Below are 24,600 nucleotides of genomic sequence, written 5' to 3'. Positions count from 1 at the left end.
TGTGCACTGAACAACAGTATGTTTAATAGTAAGTTCAGTGATTTTTTTTATGTATCTCTGAAGTATAAACTTATTTTCTATGCTTGGTTTTAGCTCCAGCTATCAGCTTGGTAACGTAGAAGCCAAAACTGACACCACCATTTTACTTCACATCTGGTATTAAGCAATAGCGCAACACTAATACAGTCGGATTGCAGTTGCCCAGGACTTCATGCCAGCCCTGCATTAACCCACCTATACACACCAGTCACTGAAAACATGGGAGGGGAGGAAGGTTGCCTGAGCTGGGGGCCTAAAAGGTTATTTATACTCTCCAGCTCTTGCAGGGGAGGTGAAGGGGGCGGGGAGAAGAGAGGTCAGACACTGTAAACCGTGAACAGTTTCTATTGTCTGCTCTTGTAACAAGTTACTCTAGGCCACATCAAACCCTAACCAGCCCTGCTTGTGCTATGAGATAACATGAGGGGGGTGGACAGGGAGCAAGGTTGGGGGTTCAATCCACACCAGGCTAGAGGCGAGTTAACACAGAGAAGGCCCTGGATATCTTTGTTGATGCAGTGTGAAGTGGATTCGAGTCCAGCTATGTCATATGCTCCCACTTCTCAGTCCCAACTGATCCTCCCAGAGTCCACCCCTCCCCATCCCCCAGAGTGTGCCCACCACACACTGCCCACTGTGCCCTGCAGCTTCTCAACAGGATCAAGCCCTCCCCCAGCAATGTCAAATATTTGCCTTATCCCACCTGACCCTGTCACCACATCCCAGCCCAGACAGCCTCTGAATCACCAACTGCCCACTAGACTAAAGCTCTCCATAAACAAGGAGAAGCTCCAATCCAAACAACCGCCATCTCCATAGCCCACCCAGCCCAGCCCAGCATCCAAGTTAACAACTCTCCCTGACCTTACCTCAGCTCCAAACCACCTTCCAGCCTGGAAGGGACAGCCAGCCCAGCCCCTCACCAACCCAGAAAAGGACAGTGATTCCCACCACCTTGTGAACACGCCCTGATCCCCTCACTCCATTACTGTGCCCCTCCTCATAGGGCAGTAATTGTGGCCCCCAGTGCAACCTAGAACTCAGTCACCCAACAGATCCCACTTCCCCCACAACCTTGTACTGATGCTCCCCATTCACCTTCTCCTATCCCATCCCCAGCCCAGAACTGGGATGGCCTCTGCCTCTTTCACATCCCTGTTCCCAACCTGCCACTCATCTCCTGCTCCCAGAAATCTCCCCAGCTGGGTCCTGCTTCACTCACCCCCTGCATGACTTTAACCCAGCCCTGCTCCAGACCCCCTTTCCAGCACCAGACCTCCCCAACTCCCTGTCACCTCAGCATTTTCCCCACACTGAAATCTCCCCAGCCTGCGGTTATTCCACACACACCTGCCCCCACCTGATCCTAATCCAGCCCCCCTACCTGCCCTCCCTTCTCCTGGCTCTCTAAAACCCCATTGAGTCAGACCTGCTCCTCTTCCCTATCTCCTGAACCAGATTCCCATCCTTGCTCCTGCTCCCACTTCCCCCATGGAGCCTCTCCAGCCTGACCCTGCTCCATATCCCTCACAACTCAACTCCAACCCTTCCCTTGACCGCCCCGATCCCTGCTCCTCTTCCCCACCTCACCCTGGTCCTGGCCCCAGAGTCACCCCAGCCTAGGGATATTCCACTTCCCCTGCATAGCTCCCACCTGCCCTCCTCCAGCCCCCCAGCTAGCCCTGCACCCCTCCGCCCAGGACCCTAAACGTACGTGATCCCTACTTAGTCCTGTCCCCCCCCAGATTCTCTCCAGCCTGACCCAGTGTCGCATACCCCACTGCTCAACCCTATGGTCTACTCAGACAGCCCCCCGCCCACCCTAGAACTCACTGCAGTTCTCCTCACCCCAGCCTGGCCCTGCCTGCAGGAGTCTCCCCACCTGGGGATATTCCACCCCCTCACCTGCCCGCTGCCCTCCCCAATACCCCATAGCCAGCGCTGAACCAGCCCCAGCTCCACATCCCCTCCTGGCCTGCTCCGCTCCACCCCAGGTGAGCCCCCCTGCCTGACCCTGCTCCCCCTCAGCCCAGCCTCACCCTGACAGCCCCACTCCCCCAGCCCCCCCACATGACCCTGCTCCCCCTCAGCTCAGACCCACCCTGACAGCCCCACTCCCCCAGCCCCCCCGCCTGACCCTGCTCCCCTCAGCCCAGCCCCACTCCCCCAGCCCCCCACCTGACCCTGCTCCCCCTCAGCCCAGACCCACTCCAACCCCCCCGCCTGACCCTGCTCCCCCTCAGCCCAGCCCCACCCTGACAGCCCCACTCCCCCAGCCCCCCCACCTGACCCTGCTTCCCCTCAACCCAGCCCCACTCCCCCAACCCCCCCGCCTGACCCTGCTCCCCCTCAGCCCAGCCCCACCCTGACAGCCCCCCACCTGACCCTGCTCCCCCTCAGCCCAGACCCACTCCCCCAGCCCCCCACCTGACCCTGCTCCCCCTCAGCCCAGCCCCACTCCCCCAGCCCCCCCACCTGACCCTGCTCCCCCTCAGCCCAGACCCGCTCCCCCTCAGCCCAGACCCGCTCCCCCAACCCCCCCACCTGACACTGCTCCCCCTCAGCCCAGACCCACTCCCCCAGCCCCCCACCTGACCCTGCTTCCCTCAGCCCAGCCCCACTCCCCCAGCCCCCCCACCTGACCCTGCTTCCCTCAGCCCAGCCCCACTCCCCCAGCCCCCCCACCTGACCCTGCTTCCCCTCAACCCAGACCCACTCCCCCAACCCCCCCGCCTGACCCTGCTCCCCCTCAGCCCAGCCCCACTCCCCCAACCCCCCCGCCTGACCCTGCTCCCCCTCAGCCCAGCCCCACCCTGACAGCCCCACTCCCCCAGCCCCCCCGCCTGACCCTGCTCCCCCTCAGCCCAGCCCCACCCTGACAGCCCCACTCCCCCAGCCCCCCCACCTGACCCTGCTCCCCCTCAGCCCAGACCCACTCCCCCAGCCCCCCCACCTGACCCTGCTCCCCTCAGCCCAGCCCCACTCCCCCAACCCCCTCGCCTGACCCTGCTCCCCCTCAGCCCAGCCCCACCCTGACAGCCCCACTCCCCCAGCCCCCCCACCTGACCCTGCTTCCCTCAGCCCAGCCCCACTCCCCCAACCCCCTCGCCTGACCCTGCTCCCCCTCAGCCCAGCCCCACCCTGACAGCCCCACTCCCCCAGCCCCCCACCTGACCCTGCTCCCCCTCAGCCCAGACCCACCCTGACAGCCCCACTCCCCCAGCCCCCCCGCCTGACCCTGCTCCCCCTCAGCCCAGACCCACTTCCCCAGCCCCCCCGCCTGACCCTGCTCCCCCTCAGCCCAGACCCACTCCAACCCCCCCGCCTGACCCTGCTCCCCCTCAGCCCAGCCCCACCCTGACAGCCCCACTCCCCCAGCCCCCCCGCCTGACCCTGCTCCCCCTCAGCCCAGCCCCACCCTGACAGCCCCACTCCCCCAACCCCCCCGCCTGACCCTGCTCCCCCTCAGCCCAGACCCACTCCCCCAACCCCCCCCCCGCCTGACCCTGCTCCCCCTCAGCCCGGCCCCACCCCGACAGCGCCCCCGGCCGGGCCTGGGCAGCGGAGCAGGAGCCGGCATGACTCAGGGAAACCCCGCGGGGGCCCGGTCCCAGGCCCGGCCTATCCTCGACTCCTCACCGGGGTCCCGGCCCGACCTCGCCCGTCTCGGCCCCCGCCCCAGCGTCCGGCGCCTGCGCCTCCACCGGCCCCGGCCCCGGCCGCTCACCAGACCATAGTGCTCTCCAGCACCATCTTGCCTCCCTTCGAGACACCGGCCGGGCTAGGCCCAGCCAACAAGCCACCCTCGCACTGGCCCAGCCTCCAGCCAATCACCGGAGCCCATCTTAAAAGGTCGGCCGCAAGGGCCGCAGGGAGTTGTAGTTTCATCGCGCCTTCCCAAGGGACTAGAGAAGGACAACTTTCGTCCCCGGCCTGCGGGCGAGAGGCCGGTCGTTGGAGCTGGAGCTCCCTCCCCCACCCTTGCAAGAAAAATGGGCGCAGGCAAATTCTTTCACGCAGGGAGCTTAGTTGCGTTTTATTCCCTCAGCAGGAAAAGTTACTTGGCCGAGATGAATGGGCTTTTGCCCTGGAGGAATTGGCAGGTTTTTGCAAACAAAATTGCTTTTAAATTTGCTGGCTCTGGTGCAGAATTCACTTGCCAGCCCTTTGTTGTGATAACAATGGAGGAAAAGAGAACTGAGTGAAACACAATTAATGGGACTTACGGCGCTGGGAGGGAGGGCACTTGTACGCTGTAGGTTTCAGCCCCACCTGAGTTGAGCTTTCAGGCATTATTTTGAGAAAGTTCTCTGGCCTGTGTTAGGCAGGAGGTCAGCCTGGAGGGTCACAGTTGTCCGTCCTTTCTGGCAGTTTAAAACTGGCCTTGCAGGAATGTACAAGCACTTTATTTCCAGTAAAAGCTTTGTAGATTCGCCATTGCTACAACAATTCCTAGTGTGGCTGCCCACCACCAAGTGAGCGATTTGGAATGGGTGTACCCACAAGTCAAGTACATGGAGGAGTGCAGCATTTGTTAATTGTTTAGCAGTGGTGTTTGGATGGCTTAAGGACATAAAAATGGCCATACTGGGTCAGACCAATGGTCCATCTAGCCCAGTATCCTGTCTTCTGAGAGTGGTCAAGGCCAGGTGCCCCAGAGGGAATGAACAAAACAGGTAAGCATTAAGTGATCCATCCCGTCAGCCATTCCCAGCTTCTGGCAAACAGAGGCTAGAGACAACATCCCTGCCCATCCTGCCTAATAGCCGTTGATGGACCTGTCCTCCATGAATTTTTCTAGCTCTTTTTTGAACCCTGTTATAGTCTTGGCCTTCACAACATCCTCTGGCAAGGAGTTCCATGGGGCCCCTGCACATTTCCTTGATCAATATCACATTTAGCTTCAATCCGCCCCATCCCTACCACTTAAAATTACCCAGGGGATGGTAGCCTTGGATTACTAGACTTGTGGTAACTGAAAACTCCCACATGTGCACCTATAGATCTTACAGTGTAAGCAAAGATACCAGATTCTTTTGTTAATTGTTTTAAAAGCAGCTGGTGCAAGAGAAGTGTCCTGACCATATTTGGCCACTGGGGGTCACTGTACTACCAGCTCAAGAGGACTGAACAGTACTTGTGTTTCTCTGGAAGAAACATTTTTAAAGGTGGACTTGAGGTTTAGATGGTGAAATTTAAAGCTGGGACCATTATGCATTTTGATTCCTTCTGCATGAGTGGCTTGTGATGATCTCTCTACCCCACGTTTAAAGTCAGCCCCAGTAACAAAACAATGAGCTTTGTTATTGTAACTTGCTTCATCCATCTATAGTAAGGGAGACAATGTGATCTAGTAGGTAGGGGCACTAGATCAGGAGTCAGGGTTCTTCTATTCCTGGCTGTGAGGATGGGTGAATCATAGTGTCATGGTATAATTCCCCACTCTGAACCTTAGCGTCCAAAAGATGGGGTACCAGCATGAATTCCTCTAAGCTTAATTACCAGCTTAGAACCTGTAGCGCTGCCACCAACCAGGAATTCCAGTGCCCGGTACACTTTGGTCCCCCCAGAACCTTGCCCGGGGACCCCCAGGACCCAGACCCTCTGGATTTTACCACAAGGAAAGAAAACTCTTTCCCCCACCGTTGCCTCTCCCAGGCTTCCCCTCCCTGGGTTACCCTGGAAGATCACTGAGATTCAAACTCTTTGAATCTTAAAACAGAGAGGAAAATCCACCTTCCCCCCTCCTTCTCTCTTCCCCTCCCAGACTCTTCCTGAGAGAGAAAGTAATCCTAACACAGAGAGAAATTAACCTTTCTCTCCCCCTTCCCTCCTTTCTCCCCACCAGTTCCCTGGTGAATCCAGACCCAGTCCCCTGGGGTCTCACACCAAAAAAAAAACCCAATCAGGTTCTTAAACAAGAAAAGCTTTTAATTAAAGAAAGAAAAAACAATAAAAATTATCTTTGTGAATTTAAGATGGAATAGATACAGTGTCTTTCAGCTATAGACACTGGGAATACCCTCCCAGCCTAAGTATACAAGTACAAATTAAAACCCTTCCAGCCAAATACACATTTGCAAATAAAGAAAACAACCATAAGCCTAACTCGCTTTATCTACCTAGTACTCGCTATTCTGAACTTGTAAAAGCCTGTATCAGGGAGATTGGAGAGAAACCTGGTTGCCCATCTGGTCACTCTCAGAACCCAGAGAGAACAACCACCAAACACTAACAGCACACACACAAACTTCCCTCCCTCAAGATTTGAAAGTATCCTGTCCCCTGATTGGTCCTCTAGTCAGGTAACAGCCAGGCTCACTGATCTTGTTAACCCTTTACAGGCAAAAGAGATATGAAGTACTTCTGTTCTATTAACTCTTACTTATCTGTTTATGACACATAGAATATCAGGGTTGGAAGGGACCTCAGGAGGTATCTAGTCCAACCCCCTGCTCAAAGCAGGGCCAATCCCCAGACAGATTTTTGCCCCAGCTCCCTAAATACCCCTCTCAAAGGCTGGGCTCATAACCCTGGGTTTAGTAGGCCAAAGCTCAAACCACTGAGTTATTCCCCCAGTGAGTCATTACCACTTCTCTGTTTCCTCTCCCATCCTTTGTCTGCCTTGTCTATTTAGTTTGGCTACACTCCTTAAGGCAGGATGAATGGCTCTTACTATGGCTAAGTTTACACGACAGAATTGCTTCAGTATAACTACATCACTCAAATCCACACCCAAGTGAAGTAGTTATACCGATCTAAGTGCCGATGTAGACAGTGCTAGGTTGACAGGAGATATTCGCCCGCTGACATAGCTATGGCCTCTCTCCCGTCGGCATAGCATGTCTTCATGAAAGCACTGCAGCAGCGCAACTGCATTGGTGCAGCATTTTAAGAGTAGACCCACTCTTAGTGTATGTACAGCACCTAGTGCAATGGGGTCCTGATGTCACGTAGGGCCTCTAGCCGCTATTGTAATATTAATAGTAAAAGAATAGTGAGGGCTTTTTAATCAGGAGAGCTCCAAACGCTTTACTATGGAGGTCAGTATCCTTATGTCCCTTTTACATGGGGAAACCGAGGCACAGAGAAGGGATGGGACTTGCCCAAGGTCACCCTGCAGGCTAGGAGCAGAGCTGGAACTAGAACCCAGGTCTCCCAAGGCCCAGTTTAATGCTTTATCCACTCTGAGACAACTGTGTACATGATTATGAAATTGTATGTTATCTCATCACCATCTGCTGTCACGTGTCTCAGGCCCTGGTCCTGCAGTGGGGGCTCTGCACAGACCCAGTTTCAGGATCTGGGCCTTGGATTGTGAGCTGTTCAATGCAGCGAGCACGCAGCACAGTGAGGTCCTGACCCTGCTTGAGGCTTCTGGGTGTTACAGCAATAAAACCAGTAAGTGCCGCTTCTAAGCCAGCTGGGTCACACACATTTCAGAAGCCCCGCCCCCCCATCAATTTAAAAATGGTTCCCTGGTGGATGATTGTTGATACATTCTGAAGGCACATGGTGGAGCACAGAAACACCTTGATTTCATCAGGTACCCCCTTCCCAGGACCAGCTCTCTAACTCATTGTAGAAGGATCTCCAGCTAGGGGCTGTTCAAGGCAAGCAGGTCATGCCCACAAGGCATGTACAGACAGTGCCAGGAAGGCGGCAAAATCCCTTTGAAAAACAGAGTTTTCCACCACAAGAGGTGCCGTGATTCAAACAAACCCCAGCTCTCGCCACCTATCAGTAAGATGTAGGCGGGGCTGCCCGCAACCCTGAAAGCAAGAGAACCAGTCCAGTCGGCCCCCTCCCGGTTTTCTTTAGCTAATAAGCTAGCCAGGGCTTCCCTTAATGGAGTTGTCCCCCCCACTGGGGGTACAGGCACTTGATACTCCATTCATGTCACAGCATATTTTTAAGAGGGCGGTATGTGAACCAAGGAAGGCTGGGAGCCGCTCTGCCAGACCGATAAAAAGTAATAGCTGGAGGGGAAATGCGAGCCAAACAGCCTGCATTCTACTACCCTCAGCAGACAGCACAGCAAAGTAAGCACAGAGCGTATAAAAACATAGCATGTTCTAGCTCGGCCAATTTGTTGTTCAGCAGAGTTCAGCTAAAGTTTTACCTCTCTTTTTCTTCTTCCTTACAATTAAGTTTGAGCTTGACTCTTTCACTGAAGGTTTGCAATATGCCCTTGACTGCAGAGGGGGCGGATTTTCCGAGGAAGGCACCGCTGTCTGTCTAGTTCTTAGCGCAGAGCCCTGGGATTGAATTTGTCACCAGTTTGGCCACGGATTTTTGCAGTGTGACCAAGAGCAGGTAACTTCAGCTCTCTAGGCGTCCATTTCTCCATCTGTAAAATAGGTTTATGCTCAAGAACCAGCGCTAGGCACTGTACAAACACCAAAGTATCCCTGCCCCAAAAAGATTCTAATCTAGGCACAAGACAAGAGACAGCAGCTGGATACAGAACAGCTGGAGGAGCGCAAGGAAGCAGTGAGGCCATATGCTCAGCAAGACAGGCTTTGCACACCAGCAGCCTAACTGTTGTCAATGTTTTTGTAGGCCTCACAGCAAAGGAGAGTATTACGGAGGATTAAATATATAAGAACAGCCATACTGGGCCAGACCAATGGTCCATCTAGCCCCGTATCCTGTCTTCTCACAGTGGCTGGTGCCAGATGTTTCAGTGGGAATGAACAGAACAGCGCAGTTATCGAGTGATCCATCCCGCCGTCCAGTCCCATCTTCTAGCAGTTGGTGGATTAGGGACACCCAGAGCGTGGGGTTGCGTCCCTGACCATCTTGACTAATAGCCATTGATGGACCTGTCCTCCAGGAAATACTCTAATTTGTGACCCAGGTATACTTTTGGCCTTCGCACCATCCCCTGACAAGTTCCCCAGGTTGAATGTGCGTTGGGTGAAGAAGTGCTTCTTATGTTTGTTTTAAACCTGCTGCCTGTTACTTTCATTGGGTGACCCCTGGTTTGCATGTTATGTGAATTCCCTATTCCCATTCTCCACACCGTTCATGAACGTATAGACCTCTATCCTCTCCCCCCTTAGTCGTCTCTTTTCACAGCTGAACAGTGCACGTCTTTTTTAATCTCGGCTCGTACAGAAGCTCACCCACCCCCCCAATCATTTTGTGGCCCTCTCTGCAACATTTCCAATTCAAATAGATCTTTGTGAAGGAGGAGAATACTCTAGCTTTCACAGGGTGCTTGTCCCAGGCGTGAGGGGCCAAGGGGAGAAAGCACAAAGGTGTTTGAAAACGTAAGAAGTGGGTGATAGAAAGGTCGACTCCCATCTCCCACGCAGAACGAGACATGATGGGGATGGTAGGGATAGACTGTGAAGGGCCTTGACCGTAAGCAACCTGCATCTCAGTGGGATGTATAAACAGGGAAATCTCGAGTAGGAGCAGGGAGATTATTTTACCCCTGCCTTTGGCACTGGTGCAACTGCTGCTGGAATCTTAAGTCCAGGTCTGGTGCCCACAATTCACAAGAAGGATGTTGAAAAATTGGAGAGTGCCAGGAGAATGAATAAAGAATTAGAAAACACACCTTAGGGTAAGAGACTCAAAGACTCTTTCTATTAAGCTTAAAGAGAAGGTGAAGGGAAGACTTGATTACAGCACATGGGGAACAATATTTAATAACGGGCTCTTCAGTCTAGCAGAGAAGGGTGAAACACAATCTAATGTCTGGAAGTAGAAGCTAGACCATTTCAGTCTGGAAATAAGGTGTAAATTTAAAACAAAGTAATAAACCATTGGAACAATTTACCAAAGGTCAGAATGGATTCTCCATCACTGATGTTTTAAATAAAGATTGGATGTTTTTCTAAAAGACCTGCTCTTGGAATTACTTGGGTCAGGTCTCTGGCCTGTGTTAGACAGGAGGTCAGACTAGGGGTACATCTACACTAGTGATCCATCTATCGGGGAACAATTTATCACATCTAGTGTAGATTCGATAAATGGATCCCTGATCGCTCTGCCATTGACTCCTGTACTCCACCGTACTCAAGAGGCGGAAGTGGAGTCGGCGGGGACGCGGCGGCAGTCAACCCCATGCCATGAGGACGCGAGGTAAGTCGACCTAAGATACGTCGACTTCAGCTACGCTATTCTCATAGCTGAAGTTGCATATCTTAGGTCAATCCCCCTCGCTTGTGTAGACCAGGCCTTGATGAACACAGTGGTCCCTTGTGGCCTTGTAATCCACGCACTTGCTTTGTTTGTGAGCCCGCAAACAATAGTTTTGAGAGGTGTGAACTACTTAGTCATGTAAATGGAATGTTGATTCTGAAACCTAATGACAGCTGCATGCAAGTACTGTCATCTGCATGGATGAAAGCATGAGTTCCATGTTGTATGTAAGGCACAGGGAGAAACTGTCTCACTGCACTCAGCCCTGGTGAGGCTTAGGCTGAACAGATCTGGTCTGGGGCACCACGCTTTAAGAAACTTGCGGACAAACTGCAGAGAGTGCAAAGAAGAGCAATGAAAATGCTAAAACGTTTAGCAAACCTGACCTATGAAGATTGGGCATGTTTAGTCCGGGGACCTGATAATCTTCAAACATGTTAAGGGCTGTTATAAGCATCAACTGTTCTCCCTGTCTATTGTCATTTAGATGGAATAGAGGGGCCCAAACAGTCCAAAGTGTTAACATGATCCTGTTACTCTCCAACAGTGTTCCCTGTCTATTGTCATGTAGATGGAATAGAGGGGCCCAAACAGTCCAAAGTGTTAACATGATCCTGTTACTCTCCAACAGTGTTCAACAAGGTTCGGGGGCCTGCTTATACCATGGCAAACACACCATTCAAAATCACTAACCCTGCACTAAAAACATACAGAAGGAAAACGTAAAGCTTTAAGTAAGGCTTTCATGTTAACAGCCCTCGCTCCCTTCCCTGTGAGCTGGAGGGTTTTTTAAAGGACCCTCCTCCCAGCTCAGTTGAAGTGGCATTAAAGATGGTCAGAACTGTCCTTTTGGGAAAAAGAGACGCTAGTCGAAATGGGATGGAGCTGGCGTTGTTGCTGTTGGTATTCGAGTCCAATCCTGCTTTCCAGGAAACCAAAAAAGAGCAGCACTCCAGGGGAAAGGAAAGAACCGCAAAAGAGGGACAATGCAGCTGGCTCTCCCATGCAACCTAGCTGCTGAACACACACAAGGCCACCCGCTGTGCTGATCAGTCACTCTGACACCTGGCAAACTTATGCAAGCAGCAGGCATTTCAGAGCAGTGCACTTAGCTGTCCAAAATATGCAGTCTTGGCCAACCAAGCCAGCCTCTTCTTAGACCGAAGGAAAAGGGGACAGGGAGGCAGGGAAGAGAAGAAATAAGGTAGGAAAGAGAAGGACGTACTGGGAGAAAGACCCCATCCTAGGTGGTGTTTGGGGTTTAGTTGGAGCTGGCAGAGGTGACGGTGCCATCTGGGTCCCTCGCTCTGGCCTGGTCTGGACCAGACCTTTCTCAGAATTAAGACAAAGGTTCCAGGTCCTGGGAAATAAGGGGGTGGCAGCTACAATGGTGAAACTCGTTCCTTTCCCTTCTCTTTTAGCCAGTGTTCGTATTCCCTCCTTTCAGTAGCCATCTTCCCCCCTATTTGTCTTTCTGAGGCCCTCAAGGAGGAGTGACGGGTGGAATGGCTCCTCTCCCTCATTTGGTCCACCAATTATGCTTAATTTCTGACACCAATTTGAGTGAATTGATTTTCAGTCCCACACTCCTCTCGTTTACTAGGCATGATCTTAACTTGGCCCTGGGATTGTATCAGTAGGACTTGAGGTTTGGACTAATTCAGTCTGTCTCCATTTTTATCTTCTCCCATTAACACTTGTAAGAGGTTATCGTGACACTTTTAGGAACATTCAGTCGCTTTTCAGAGTTGAGCTGATAATTAGGGCAAGGGTGTAGGCCCAATTATCACCACATAGCCACTGAAAGTAGGACAAGTAGTAATGGGCTTAATCTGCAGCAAGGGAGATTTAGGTTAGAGATGAGTAAAAACTTTTTAACTGTATGGGTAGTAAACTAGGCTTCCAAGGGAGGTTATGGGATCCCTGTCATTGGAGGTTTTTAAGAGTAGGTTGGACAAACCCGTCAGGGATGGTCTCGGTTTATTGGTCCTGCTACAGGGCAGAGGTCTGGACTTAATAACTTCTCAAGGTCCAGTAGTAACCCTGAGGAGAAGATAGGTAGGAAAGAACCCAGGGAAACAGCAATAGTGTCACAACTTAAGCAGACTGGTTGATGGGCATACGGTCCCTGGTCTGGAACCTGGAGTAATGGACAGGGCCAGGTTCCCCAATCAGCCACAAGGGAAGTGGTATAGTCTTGGAGGTGAAGCAGAAGACCACCTGAGACTGCAGATAGTCAGTTTGTCCAGGGAGAGTTTGATACTCTAGCAGGGCAGGGCTACAGGGACCTGTCTAGAGGCTGTCACGTAGAGCACTCCCTGTCCAGAGAGTGTCTACAGGGCAAGCAACCGAATGAGGCTGCAAGGAAAAGCCACACTGGCAAGGGAACCCCGTTACAAGGACAAAACTAAGTGTTCAGTGGGACACCTCTCAGGCCATGGCTACGCTACAAGCACAGCTGCAGCACTGTCGCTGTAGTGTAGACACTTTCTTCACTGATGGAAGGAGTTTCTCTGGAGTTAACCCATCTCTCCAAGATGCGGTTAGCTAGGTAAACAGAAGAATTATTGTTGACCTGCATCTACACTGGGGTTAGGTCAGCTTAACCATGGCACTCAAACAGTTGCTCAGGGCTGTGAAGAATTTTGCACTGTTAGGTTTATTTAACTTTTCAACTCTAGACCAGCGAACAGAGTGTTGCTAGAGCCACTGGAGATAACTCGCTCCAAGCCAACAAGCACACCTTAGAACTCCACACCTCAACAGCAGTTCCCTGCACTTAGTCTTTAACATTGCAGACCCTTCCCAGCTCTCCTTGTCTCTCACATCTACCATCTCCATTGCTGCGTGCTGGGTGACAGTTGTATGAATGTTATGAAATGATGAAGTATAGTTTTCAAGTTCCCTGAAGCAACCCCTCACCACCAAGAGGAAAACAAAAAACAAAACAAAAAACCCAACACACACACACACACACCTTTCTGGGTTTGGTAACACACTGTGTATTGTAATGTCCCCTCACAGCGATATTATCCCTTGTGTAGAACAGGCTGCTAAGAGACAAAATGAATATTAAAAACAAAAGCTAACAGCCAATGATGGCAAAAGTGTTACAAGATTAAAATGACACTATTCACAACACGGCACAAGTTGTATCATAAGGATGTATGTTCGACAGGTCAGATCCTCCCTGCTGGATTGACGAAGAAGTAACGGATCCTGCCGTGTGGAATCAAAGCTGTCGGCATAGACTGAGCAGGAAAGAGGTCCAGCCATTAGCAGCTCTTGATGATTCTCCCCGCATTTCAGTCCAACAATGGAGAGGTAAGGGTAGGGCGAGAAGCTTAAAACAGGACCCTTGATCCTGGCTCCTTGAGCCCCCTTTTGCAGACCCAACCCTCTGAGCCGTTGGCCAGGTAACCAAACCTCTCATGATGGAAATAACCGATCAAGTTTTAATACCTTAAACCAGTTACTCTGCCCCTTTTAGAATGCAAGAAGCCTTTGCTGTTATACCATTGCAAAGCAGAGGTTGATAATTATGATATATAAATGTCAATGCCCTCCCTTCTTTACCCTTTGAGCTCCCTGCAGATCGAGTAACTATTCCCAGAATAAAACATTTAAATACAACTTCATAAATATTAAATGATGAAAAAAACCCAACTGAACTGGTTTCTTTCCTCCTGGTAAAAAAAAAGAATTTGAATCAGGAGGGAAGATCAGAAAGAGTGTGTGTCTAATATAGACTGTTCATCAGGGTGTGAAGAATAACCTGCTGAGTAGAGGGGAGAAAGAGGGAAATTGTACTCGAGCCATTTCTTGTTGTCATTACATGGATCTTCAAGGTACAGGTCTCATCAGGATATCACCTGACGTTTAAAATCTAGATAAAGAGGTTCCAGAGCCCTTAGGAACCAAACATTACTCAGAGACCATTGCTTTCCTGCTTGACTAAACTCCTTTGTGTTTGGACACCTGGCTGGCTCTCTGTGAGAAAGGCAGTTCTGCCTCATCTGCCTTTCAAAGATCTGTTGTTTTTTTAAAACTAACAGCTTGAACTATATTCACTTGAAATTGATTGGGAAAAAAAAAACAACCCCGAACACTCAGCCCTGATACATCAACTAAAAACCCCTTCTAAGCCGCTACATTCTACGGCTTTATTAGCAACGACTGCTAATAGGCATACAAAACCCTTGCATGGGCAGGAGCAAGGATTTCTTTATTTTTTAAATCTATAAAAAGGAGGTGGGGGAGGGTCACTGCTTTTGGGGGAAAAAGTCTAAGATTCATTAAATTAAAAAAAAACAAACTTTAGTGAAAATAAAAATCAGTACAACATATGCTCAGGTTTCTAGCCATGTGTCTGCAGCTGGTAACTTGGTAAGGACTGCCACAGTCTTATGTACAGCAAATGGCAAAGATAATACAGCAATGCATCTTTTCAGCTGATTCTAATAAGCTGCAGCTTGGAATTAGAGTGCAACACACACTTTTGCTGAGGCAAAAAACCCAAAAATCTGTTGCTCTGCACAGAGACCCGGCAGCCGTTTATATAGATGGCATTATGGGAATCTATTTGGATGCGGTCAGAGCACCGTGTGCAGAAGGTAACCTGATGCCAAAGTGTAAGACAGAAGCATAGCTATCAAAAGGGAATTTAGCTATTAAAAAAAATGCAGATTTTACAAGTTGTGTCCCAAGGAGGACAAACAATACCGGGAAAAAAACCAAGCAGGATCGGTTTGGTCCATTTGCTTAAGAAACACTGAAGGCATAAAAATGTGCCAGGCACTGAGATCTCCTGAAATCTCTGTTGCTTCTCATTCTGTGTGAGGATGAGAGAATAAAGGAGTAGTTTAAAACAGGACAAAGCAATGCAAAAACCTCTCTGACATCTTAAAAGTGTGGCCCATTCCAAATCCTTCAAGCACCAAGCCATGATAAAGCACCAAGTCTTGTGAGAGAGTCTGTTCCAGGTCACCTTCTCAGGATGATGATGATGCAATGTCATAAAGGCATTGGCCTGCTGCACTCAAAATTAGTTTATAGAAAAGACATCCATGATCAATACATTTCATGTGTGACCAAAAAACAGTTGCTCCCCCTTCTACGGGACATTTTTGGTGAAACACTGATAAAACTATTTTTAAAAATAACAGATAATTGTCGCAGCCTAAAAGAAACAATATGACTGAATTCAAGAAACTTAAATTAATATAAAAACCAAACACCATGTTGAGCTGTTGCAAAAACTGTTCCAACAAGGCTCCAATGTCCATTTCCCCCGGTGCTCTTCAGAATTGACCATTGTTCTTGCAAGGTTTGTGAGGTCCTCAATCCTAGGTAACCGACTCCTCCAAAGCCAGCTCCTTTTCTCCAGAGGACTCTGGCCTGCATGGAGCAGCTCCTGCTCCTCCCTGGAGATGAGCAGCCTTGCTCCTGCCAGTCTTCAAAGAGAGGACAGCAGCAGAAAACAAACCAGATGCAACCAGCCACAGCTTGAGGGCTGTTTTTCAGAAGAGGAGGTTGCTCTGGGCTCAGCCACTGTTAATACTATGACACTAAGTATGTCCCAAGCCTTCCAGCTTCTATGGATTCTGTCCGGATAAGATTTCTAAGATCAGCGGCAGGGGCTGAATGTTTGTCAGACTCTATGGCCCACGCAGAGTATAGAGAAATCTTCTGCTCACATCAAAACTGTCCCTCTGTTATTTCACTGTAAAGAGAAAAATCAATAGGTAGACTATTCAGGAAGGTTTTCCAAGCAGTTTGAGTGAGTTTCTTTCTTGGTGAAAGGTGCTGGATTGCTAAATGGTTGTGGTGAGTAAGAGACAAGTCCAGTAACAATGCAAAGCCTCATTTACATTTCAAAAGCTAGTCTCTGAACAGGCACAACTACTCTGTGCTAATGTGAGTGTCGTAAAGTGCTTCCTTCTTGTCCTTGAGTAGTCAGGGCAGTGGTTCTCAACCTATTTACCATTGCCGGACGGATGCAATACTACTTCTGTGGCCCTGGGGATGTCAGATGGGCTGCAGCTCTGCACTGATTGGGCTGCAAGTTGAGAACCACTGATCTCGGGCCGAGCAATTCTTGGCCTCTCTGAGGCAGACATTGTATTAGAAGATGCTGTCTAGACAGGTCACAGGTTTGGTCTACACTTGATTGTGGTTTTATAGGTCCCAAATCATGGTGATGGGTCACTTTCAGCTTGGACAGTGAGACTAGCCTGGATAAATACACTTTGTGGCCCAGTGGCTCTGGCACTGAACTGAGACCCAGGAGCCCTGGTTCTATTCTCAACTTTTCCATAGACCTGCTTTGGACATGTCTGATCTGTGCCTCAATTTCCCCTCCCACTCTATGTGATCTCTGGTGCAGAGTCTCACTAGATGTCTGAGTCGCATGCAGCACAATGAGGGGCCATTGGTATCAAAGAAACTAATCCATTGAGTTAGTCTGTTGCATTTCGTGATTCTCACACCCCAAGCACAAAACACCTGCATTTGAATTAAAAACCCAATTAAACTATTTTTTTTTTTAAACTGTGACTAAAAGTGCCCGACAGAGCCCTCCTCAGACCTATAGAAATGCAGGTACTTACAAAGCTTATCTCTGTCTCTTGCACGTCTTCAAAACGTTCTGTCAGTTCTGAGGAGCGTTCTGTTATGGAAGGCCCTGCAGAGCCACTGGGGAAACAGAAAAGGGACACCTATGAAGCTACTTCTTCTAAACAATCCCTCAAAATTCGTGTCCCTTTGGGTTTCCTAATATGCCCTCGCAATGTATAAAGCATCTCTTAGCCACACGAGAGGTTCCTAACTCATGAGCCACCTTGGCACGTGTACTTGAAAAGATTGCACCAGGAAAATAAATAAACCCCACCCCAAAGTGACTGTGCCAGTCTGGAATCCAGGTTTCTCCTCCCTGCCCCACAAGAGTGCTGTGATGTGTTACTGTTTCTCCAGGACAGAGTGCTCCTTTCCCACATTCCACATGGGTACTGCAGAGATTTTTTATTCAAACAAGAACTACCGTCATCACAGACTCAAACTGAGGGGACTTTCAGGCAAGCAGGTGGGGCCCACCACTGGTGTTGACTCATTCAGGGAAACGCAAAGAGAGGCCAATTTCCATCACGCTTCTATTCTACAAACATTCCATCCCGTGTTTACTCAGTTGGAGCAGTCACCTTCTCTTCCCTGGTTTTAATTGCTCTGTGTATTGTGTAAACGTATATCTTAAACACTAGATGAGAATGCTTATGGTTCAGATAAACCAATGGCTCCTCTTTACAAGCACACTGGGTTTTCAACCTTCTTTCATTTGTGGACCCCACAGTACCACGTGTTACACAGGCCAGGAGATGCTAGTCACAGTACAGTCACTGTCTTAAAGAAAGAGTTGCGATTGCATAAGGAAAGCCACATGCTTCTGAAGTTGAAGGCACTTTGGTTTATGCAGCTAACGCACCCAGGGCTTGTTGTTTGCTTCCAGCAGGCTACACCTTGTCATCTGGTGCTGCGTGCATCATCGGGAGGGTACAAAATGCATAGAGCTGTCAAACCGCGCGGTGGAGGACAACGTTCGGTACATGGAAAGTGGTCACCCTGCAAAGCTAGGATCTCTGCTCAATAATCTTCTGTTCACTCACATTCAGCAGACTGGAGACTCTGGAGTCCTTGTGTTTGGACACAGAAGGTACCACACATCTTCCCTGCCTAGATTAAAAGCCTCACCTATTTGAGCAGTTACTCAGGGCTGAACTAGCTACATCCTCTGCTGAGCTTTCTGAGCTGTGAACTTCCAGTCCCACTGACCTACACAGCGATTAAAAGGAGAAAGACCCTCAGCTGGTGAATACAATGCCCCAGACACTGATTTTACAAAGAGGGGAAAGTCTGATGATAAATTTTAAAATGCAAACTTTATGTGGGTTAAGAAATGATATCCTAATTTTAAGGTCATTTATGTAGTGCCACAGAATCCAGCAAAGGGAAGACGAGAAATTCCCCACCTAAAGCCATGAGAAAGGTCAACTATGGAACTCATTGCCACAGGATGTCAATGAAACACTATGGCTGAATAATTTATACTTTATTTAGAAGCACTGTTTGGAGATCTCAAAGTGCTTCACAAACAATATCAGAGTCAATGGCAGTGATGGGTCCAGCTACACAGGGGAGTCCTAACTCCCAGCCCCATTCTCTTCTGGACCGACCCCTCTTTTCATCTGAGGTTATACAGCATATAAACTGACCCCCACATATCTCAGGGAGACAGTCTCCTTCCCACCTGCACAGCACTACAGCTTGCTTTGAAGCATTAGGTATTGGTTACAGCAAAAAGCAGGACACCAGATTTAATGGCTCAATGACTTGATCCAGTGTGGAAAGCCTACTCTGTCATGAGTGTTGGCCCAGGGGCACTCCATACACAGAAGGCGGTGCAGGGACAGCCACACGTCAATGGCAGGCACCCGGGGTTGGCTTTACCCCTACCCCTCACAAAGGCAGGCAGGATTTGCTGCAAGCACACGCTAACAGCGTGGTATTGCTTATGTTGCTCTGAGGGCTGCATCCTCCTCAGTGCAGACTGTGCACAGTTTGAGGCATATAGCAACACTCCACAGGAGGGGAAGTGGCTGCGCTGCAAACCAGAGACCGGAGTAGTTCTTTCAACCTGATATTGCAAAATAGGGGACCCATCCCCTTGTGTTTAGAACTTAAATACAGGGCAAATTAGTGCCTTTCCGGTCTTGGTCTTCACTCTCACCTATTGGAGCGGAAGCTGAGAATTGTTCTAATTGTAGCATTTTCAGACTTGTGAACTTGAACTCCCACTGACCTACACAGAGATTACAAAGGTGAAAAGCCACACAGAGTGGTAAATACAAAGCCACAGGCTTGCTGACGCTATAGAGAAGGAGAAACTCTGGTTTAATTCCATGTAAACAATTACTACAGTTACGAAACTACCTCAGTGCTAGTCCATTAAATACAGTGCCATGGGATTTGAACACAAGACCAAGATCCTTGCTCTAGCAATCTCTCCTCACTTGTATCTATGGGAGGTTCGAGAAAAGTAATTGCATCTCATGATTGCTTGCAGGGGTCAGGAAGGAAATGCTTTATCCATGTGTAGTGTTGCCCCATTGGGCAAGTGTATTAATGGATGGGTGCGGGAGGGAAGGTTGTTTCCTACCCTTAAAAAAATCAATAAATGTTCACAGGATTCCAGATTTGATGGACCAGTGGGATTAACCCAGCAAGGCAAATCCTATGGATGCTGGTATTATTTTGATGTCATGCAAGGATGACACCATACCTTGAAGGCACGTATCGTTCCATGACTGTGTTCCATGGTATTATATTACATATGATGAATTCCCTAGATGCAGGCCACTTATAGCCTTTGAACAGTAAAGGGGCATATGGCAAGTTGGACAAGTGGTCCTACTAAAAACAGGCTATGAAGTACTTCATCTACAGAGAGTAGAAGTCAAAATTCTGCTTAGAACTGAAGAGGTTTCAGGCAAAGCATGATCCTCGCCCTCACCTATTTGAGCAGATAGCAGGAGCTGTTCTAGCCAAATCCTTTGGTGAGGTTTCAGATTTGTGAACTTGCACTCCCACTAACCTAAGCAGAAATTAAAGGAGAGAGACCCTCAGTAGTGAGACAAGAAAAAGCCTCAGAAATGCTCACTTTATTGAAAAGGAGAAGATCTGGTTTCAGATCCCTATAAAGCAGCGTGTGGGAGATGGGCAAATTATAAAATTTATAATCCAGTTCTGGCCCACCAGTTCAGGACAGAACAAAAAAATCAGATGTTGGGCTGGGTTTGTGACATTCTGCAGTCAGACTATGATTAATGAGGACAGAATGTTTCTGATCATTTGCGATATGAGAAATTAGCATCAGAGCAGCTGTGCGCTTCCACGATCCAGACTGCCCCACCCCTTACATCCCCTCCTATTCTCTACCAATCTTACCCCTTTTGCAACAAACAAAAGATTCAAGGGGGTCCTTTCATTGCTGTGTATGCTCATTCATCTCCTAGCAGATGCACTTTTAAAACTCATTTTCTTGTGGCCTCATTTTCAGAGGGGTTAAGCACCTATAATTCTTCTGGAATCCATGAGAGCTGCAAGAGCTCAACACCTCGGGGGTGGGGGTGGGGGAGGGGGGGAAATGAAGTATATTCTGTCAACCCTGCTTGCTACTATGCTTGTGTTCTCCTGCGTCTTCTTTTTTTAAGAGACATTTCACCAAATCACCTACTGTAAAAGATTTCAAATGATGAAGTAAAAAAAAAAAAAATCAAAGCTGCTACACAGTTCAAGCAAGGAGCTAGAAGGCCAACAAGACTCACCACCTTACAAAGCAGAGGATGCAACACTGCCTTGTCTTCAAACACAACACTGCATGTTAATGGTGTTACCATGACCCCTTGTGCTGATGGTACTGAACCCGTCTGGCATGGAACGACTCTTCAAAAGACAAGTAGTTTGACAAGCATGCCAAAAAATAAACACTCCATGAAAGCGGCAGGCATCTGCCCTGTGACTGATGTGTTTGAAAGCAGAGTATCCCAGCCTGCAGGCAGCAGTGCCCTCCCACGCACCGTTGTGATTAATGGAGAGGTACCTGTTGGCTGGAGAGTTAAGGCCTCCACTGCCCATCGAAGAAGTGGACAAGGTTGTTGCCATGGAATCACTGTTAGCTTCATCTACTGGAGGAGTTCTGGGAAGGAGATCGGGGCGACCAAGATGGGAACCTGCAGGAAGAGCAGAACAGATAGCTCGGTCATCAACATAATGAATAGCATCCCCTTGCATGAGCAGCCATAACTAATCATTTGCCAAGATCTTCTGTAGCCAATGCTGCAAACTACACAACAGAATGGTCCAGACCAGCGCGTTTGGTATCCATTCTTAGTGAATCCAGCTCTTTGTGATACAGTCTCTGTACTAACATTTCCACTAACACACAGGCAGGGCATGATCCACAGGGAAGGAGATCAAAGCTCAAGACATTACTTAGGCCAATTACATAGGACTTACCATACTGGATCGGACCAGAGGTCCAATCAGTCCAGTATCCTGTCTTTACACAGGCCAGTACTAGATGCTTCAGAGGATGGGGTAACAATGCTACTGACATGGGATAATCCACTCCTTACCAAATGAGGTCTCCTCCTGACCTCTAAGAATTAAAGATAGGCTTCAGGGCTTTAGACTGAGGTTTAAAATCCATTCCAGAATTTGTTACGATAACAAGAATATCCAGTTGTAATTCATATAGATGTCTAATCTCTTTTTGCTTCTTGCTAAATTAGTTCTTGATCTCATTCACTTCCTGTAGCAGTGAGTGCCACGGGCTAAGTATACATTATGTAGAAAAAAAAGGTCTCTTTACTATTCCACCATTAATGCACCACAATGTTGGCAGGTCCTCAGTGGACTGAGAGACACATTTCATAAAAGTCTGACAACTCCTCTAGGCCTGCTGAAGACACCTCAGAATGCCATACCCCTTGAGCTACGCGCAATATATTAATGGCTGCATCTGAGTCCTGGTAGCTGTGATTAGATCTGTGACCCCAGGATAGTGCCCTAGTATGCCTGCAGACTCAGACAGCGTGTACTGAATGTCCCCACAGTCTCATCAGTGGAGGTCTTTGATCACAAAAATCTGGGCTGAACCAAGCTTCTTTTGCTGTTTTTTTTTTTTTAAAAGGAAAGCAATTCCTGTCATCTGGGTTTTCTAGCATAGGCACCAACCTTGCTCCACATCTGCTTCTGCTGTTACTTGCGCTTTAGTTTCACACGATGAATGCGACTGGTAAGGGGCTCCACCCTGACCCGGCCTCCGAGGAACAGTTGTGCCAGACCGGCTCTTTTTAGAAGGAGAAAGTTTTACTTGAAGACAAAAGAAAAGAAAGATCTCACTTAATATCACCTTTTCCAGAAGAGGAAACAGATTCTTACACAGCAACATCCATAACCTTCCCTATTATTTAATGGGGAAGTGTTGCACTCTGAAGAAAGCTGATGGATGAAAGACCCTCCCCTACAAGTTGTCAGTCACGTTCTGCAGGGCAGGAAGATGTACCAGTAACCCTCACACAGCACAAGTTTCCTACTAATCAGACGCACCACCATTCATTCTCTCCCTGACTACAGCAGCCTCCCAGGAACCCACCTGTGAAGAGATACTTACATGGTATTTTCTTGAATGCTGTGTTGCACATGAATCGTTGAAACCTTTCTGCATAGAAGCTGGGCCTATGCACAGACACAGTGTCCTAAAAACATCCAAGGGGCAAAAGTTACGCATGTAACTAGGGATAAGCAGAATTCTAAGACAACATGGGTTTCTTTTAGAGTAGGTTTACATTTGGAACAAGTATGGTCACATGATATTAAAGGCATCTTTATAAATGGTGTATAAAACTATTAAAAAAGTGTTTATTAGCCGTTGAAATCATGAATAGTATGTGTTATAAACACATCAATAGAAAGCATTATAGATGGTTATAAGCAAGCTATTAACATGGACTAACCATCGACTATGCATTTATTAACATTTATTAATCATTTGTTGATCTTTATAAAATATACCTTTAATATAAGGTGTGACCATAGATACTACTTTACTATATATCTACACAAACAACTCTGTTTGATGGGACACCTGATTTTAAACTACTGCTATCAGGTAATTTAAGACCCCCAGGATGACATTCGTGCCACTTACCCCGTCATGTACCAATGCTTTCCATGAGTGCTCCAACTTCTTAACGAATCTGAGAAGTGAGATTTGAAAGCAGTGAACAGACCACAGTAATTTTCAAATTTAGGCTTTGCAATCAGTATTAGTCAATTGCGTTCATTGCTGCAGTTTGGCTCATCATTGAGAGATACAACTGAAATGCACCTTTTTCCTAAAGCCAAAGTAAATTTACAGACCTAGTGAAAATAATCTAAACATTCAGTAGCAGTTTTATTCTTCTGGGGGGAGATTTGAAGAGGTATCAACAGCAGTGAGATAACGCTCATTGACTTCTAATGATAAATGTAAAAAGCTCTCAATTTTTTTTTTTTAGTTAGCTAGAATTCCCAGCTAGCTGAAACTAGGGGTGTGGCAGCACCTCTGGGCTTGAAGTGGTTTCCACCATATTCAGGGTTTATAGTTTGGTTCAATGGCTCTTAGCACCCCTCCCCCACACACACACACTATACAAACTGTCCCAGCACCCCAGGCTATGCACCAACTTGACACCAACACTACAAACATCTAAGCAAAGTTGTAAAACTATTTTTCATTGCAGAGGAAAGAGGTGCGATGGTAATTTTAACCTACCACCTATTTTTCTCTGCTACTTCCTGAACACTCCCTTCAGCATAATCACCAAGTCTAAGAAAACCCTGGCCTGTAAGAGCAAGCCTGTACTCTGACACCGAGTAAAAGACGGATATAAGGTCCAGAGGAGCATGTGGGGATTTCAGCCTATGAAAAATGTCAAGGAAATGGGGCCATAAAACTAAAAACTGCTTGTAGTCGTCAGTAAACAAGCCAGAGTCTCAAACTGTTGCAACCAAACAGGGCCAATTTTATTACTGGAGGTTTATTTTATCCACAGTTGACAACATACAGGGGTCATGTAAAAACTCTTACCTGTACGACTGTAGCACATCGATGATACCAATATATAAAAGCAGCCTTTCTCCCTTTGAATTCCGGGCTGGAATGCCTCCCATTCTAGAAAACAAACAGGAAGCATGAGATTTGCAGGCTTTACCCTGATCAAAACGTTTTCACTCTACACAACTTAGCCTTGCATGCGTTAAACGTTAAGTGGATTAACGAGTGGCAACATGCAGAGAATACCTACTGCTGAGCTGACAAACTCTAGTGAAGACAAATCAGAGCTAAATGCTAAGTCGGTAAGTTATCAAAACATAATAAGAGCTTATCCCTGTTTTCTGTACATTTGTCAATTTTACTGAAACTGGGGGCTGGTCAATTGATAACTGACCACTTAGAGAAGGATCTAAGAAACCCTGGAGTATCTGGTGCTGGCCACTGTTAGAGACAGAAGTTTGGGTCTGATCCGCTATAGCGATTCCTATGATCCATGGAGGCGATACTTAATGTTTAGGTGTTTGAGTACAGCTTCCAGGTGTGGTACAGACACGTTAATCCTCGAATATCCATGTGAGGCTGGCAAGCATCCTGCTTTCGCAGGTCAAGGAAGCAGAGGCACAAATGACTTAAGTGACGTGCTCACAATAAGGAACTGAAACTAGAACTCAGGAGTCCTGAATCCCAAGCCTCAGACTCAGCCCTACATCATACTCCTGCCATAATGCTTTGGCTCTGTGATCCATACTCAGTAC

The 24,600-nt window shown here is 48.3% G+C and overlaps 1 protein-coding gene across 4 annotated transcripts in view; it reads right to left on the bottom strand.

Annotated features, from left to right (window-relative positions):
- Positions 1-24,600, bottom strand: part of LOC127037780 (26S proteasome non-ATPase regulatory subunit 4) — a 68,866-nt gene that overhangs the window by 13,406 nt on the left and 30,860 nt on the right. Inside the window, exons 9-16 of one of the 4 annotated variants that reach the window (XM_050929855.1) lie at positions 23,879-23,962; positions 22,958-23,006; positions 22,421-22,505; positions 21,982-22,119; positions 20,846-20,975; positions 18,974-19,045; positions 16,803-16,887; positions 14,497-15,916 (exon numbers count right to left, since the gene is read on the bottom strand). In XM_050929855.1, coding sequence (XP_050785812.1) covers positions 15,914-15,916; positions 16,803-16,887; positions 18,974-19,045; positions 20,846-20,975; positions 21,982-22,119; positions 22,421-22,505; positions 22,958-23,006; positions 23,879-23,962 — 646 coding nt within the window. In that variant the 3' untranslated portion in view covers positions 14,497-15,913. Of the gene's footprint in view, positions 1-3,766; positions 3,873-14,496; positions 15,917-16,802; positions 16,888-18,973; positions 19,046-20,845; positions 20,976-21,981; positions 22,120-22,420; positions 22,506-22,957; positions 23,007-23,878; positions 23,963-24,600 lie in introns of those variants that run through there. The other 3 variants (XM_050929856.1, XM_050929858.1, XM_050929857.1) reach the window with 3 other exon arrangements.

Source organism: Gopherus flavomarginatus, chromosome 20 (assembly GCF_025201925.1).
Source record: "Gopherus flavomarginatus isolate rGopFla2 chromosome 20, rGopFla2.mat.asm, whole genome shotgun sequence".
In the NCBI taxonomy this organism is placed as follows: domain Eukaryota; kingdom Metazoa; phylum Chordata; order Testudines; family Testudinidae; genus Gopherus; species Gopherus flavomarginatus.
The sequence above is the reverse complement of the archived record's forward strand: the minus strand, read 5'-3'. Positions and strand labels throughout refer to the sequence as shown.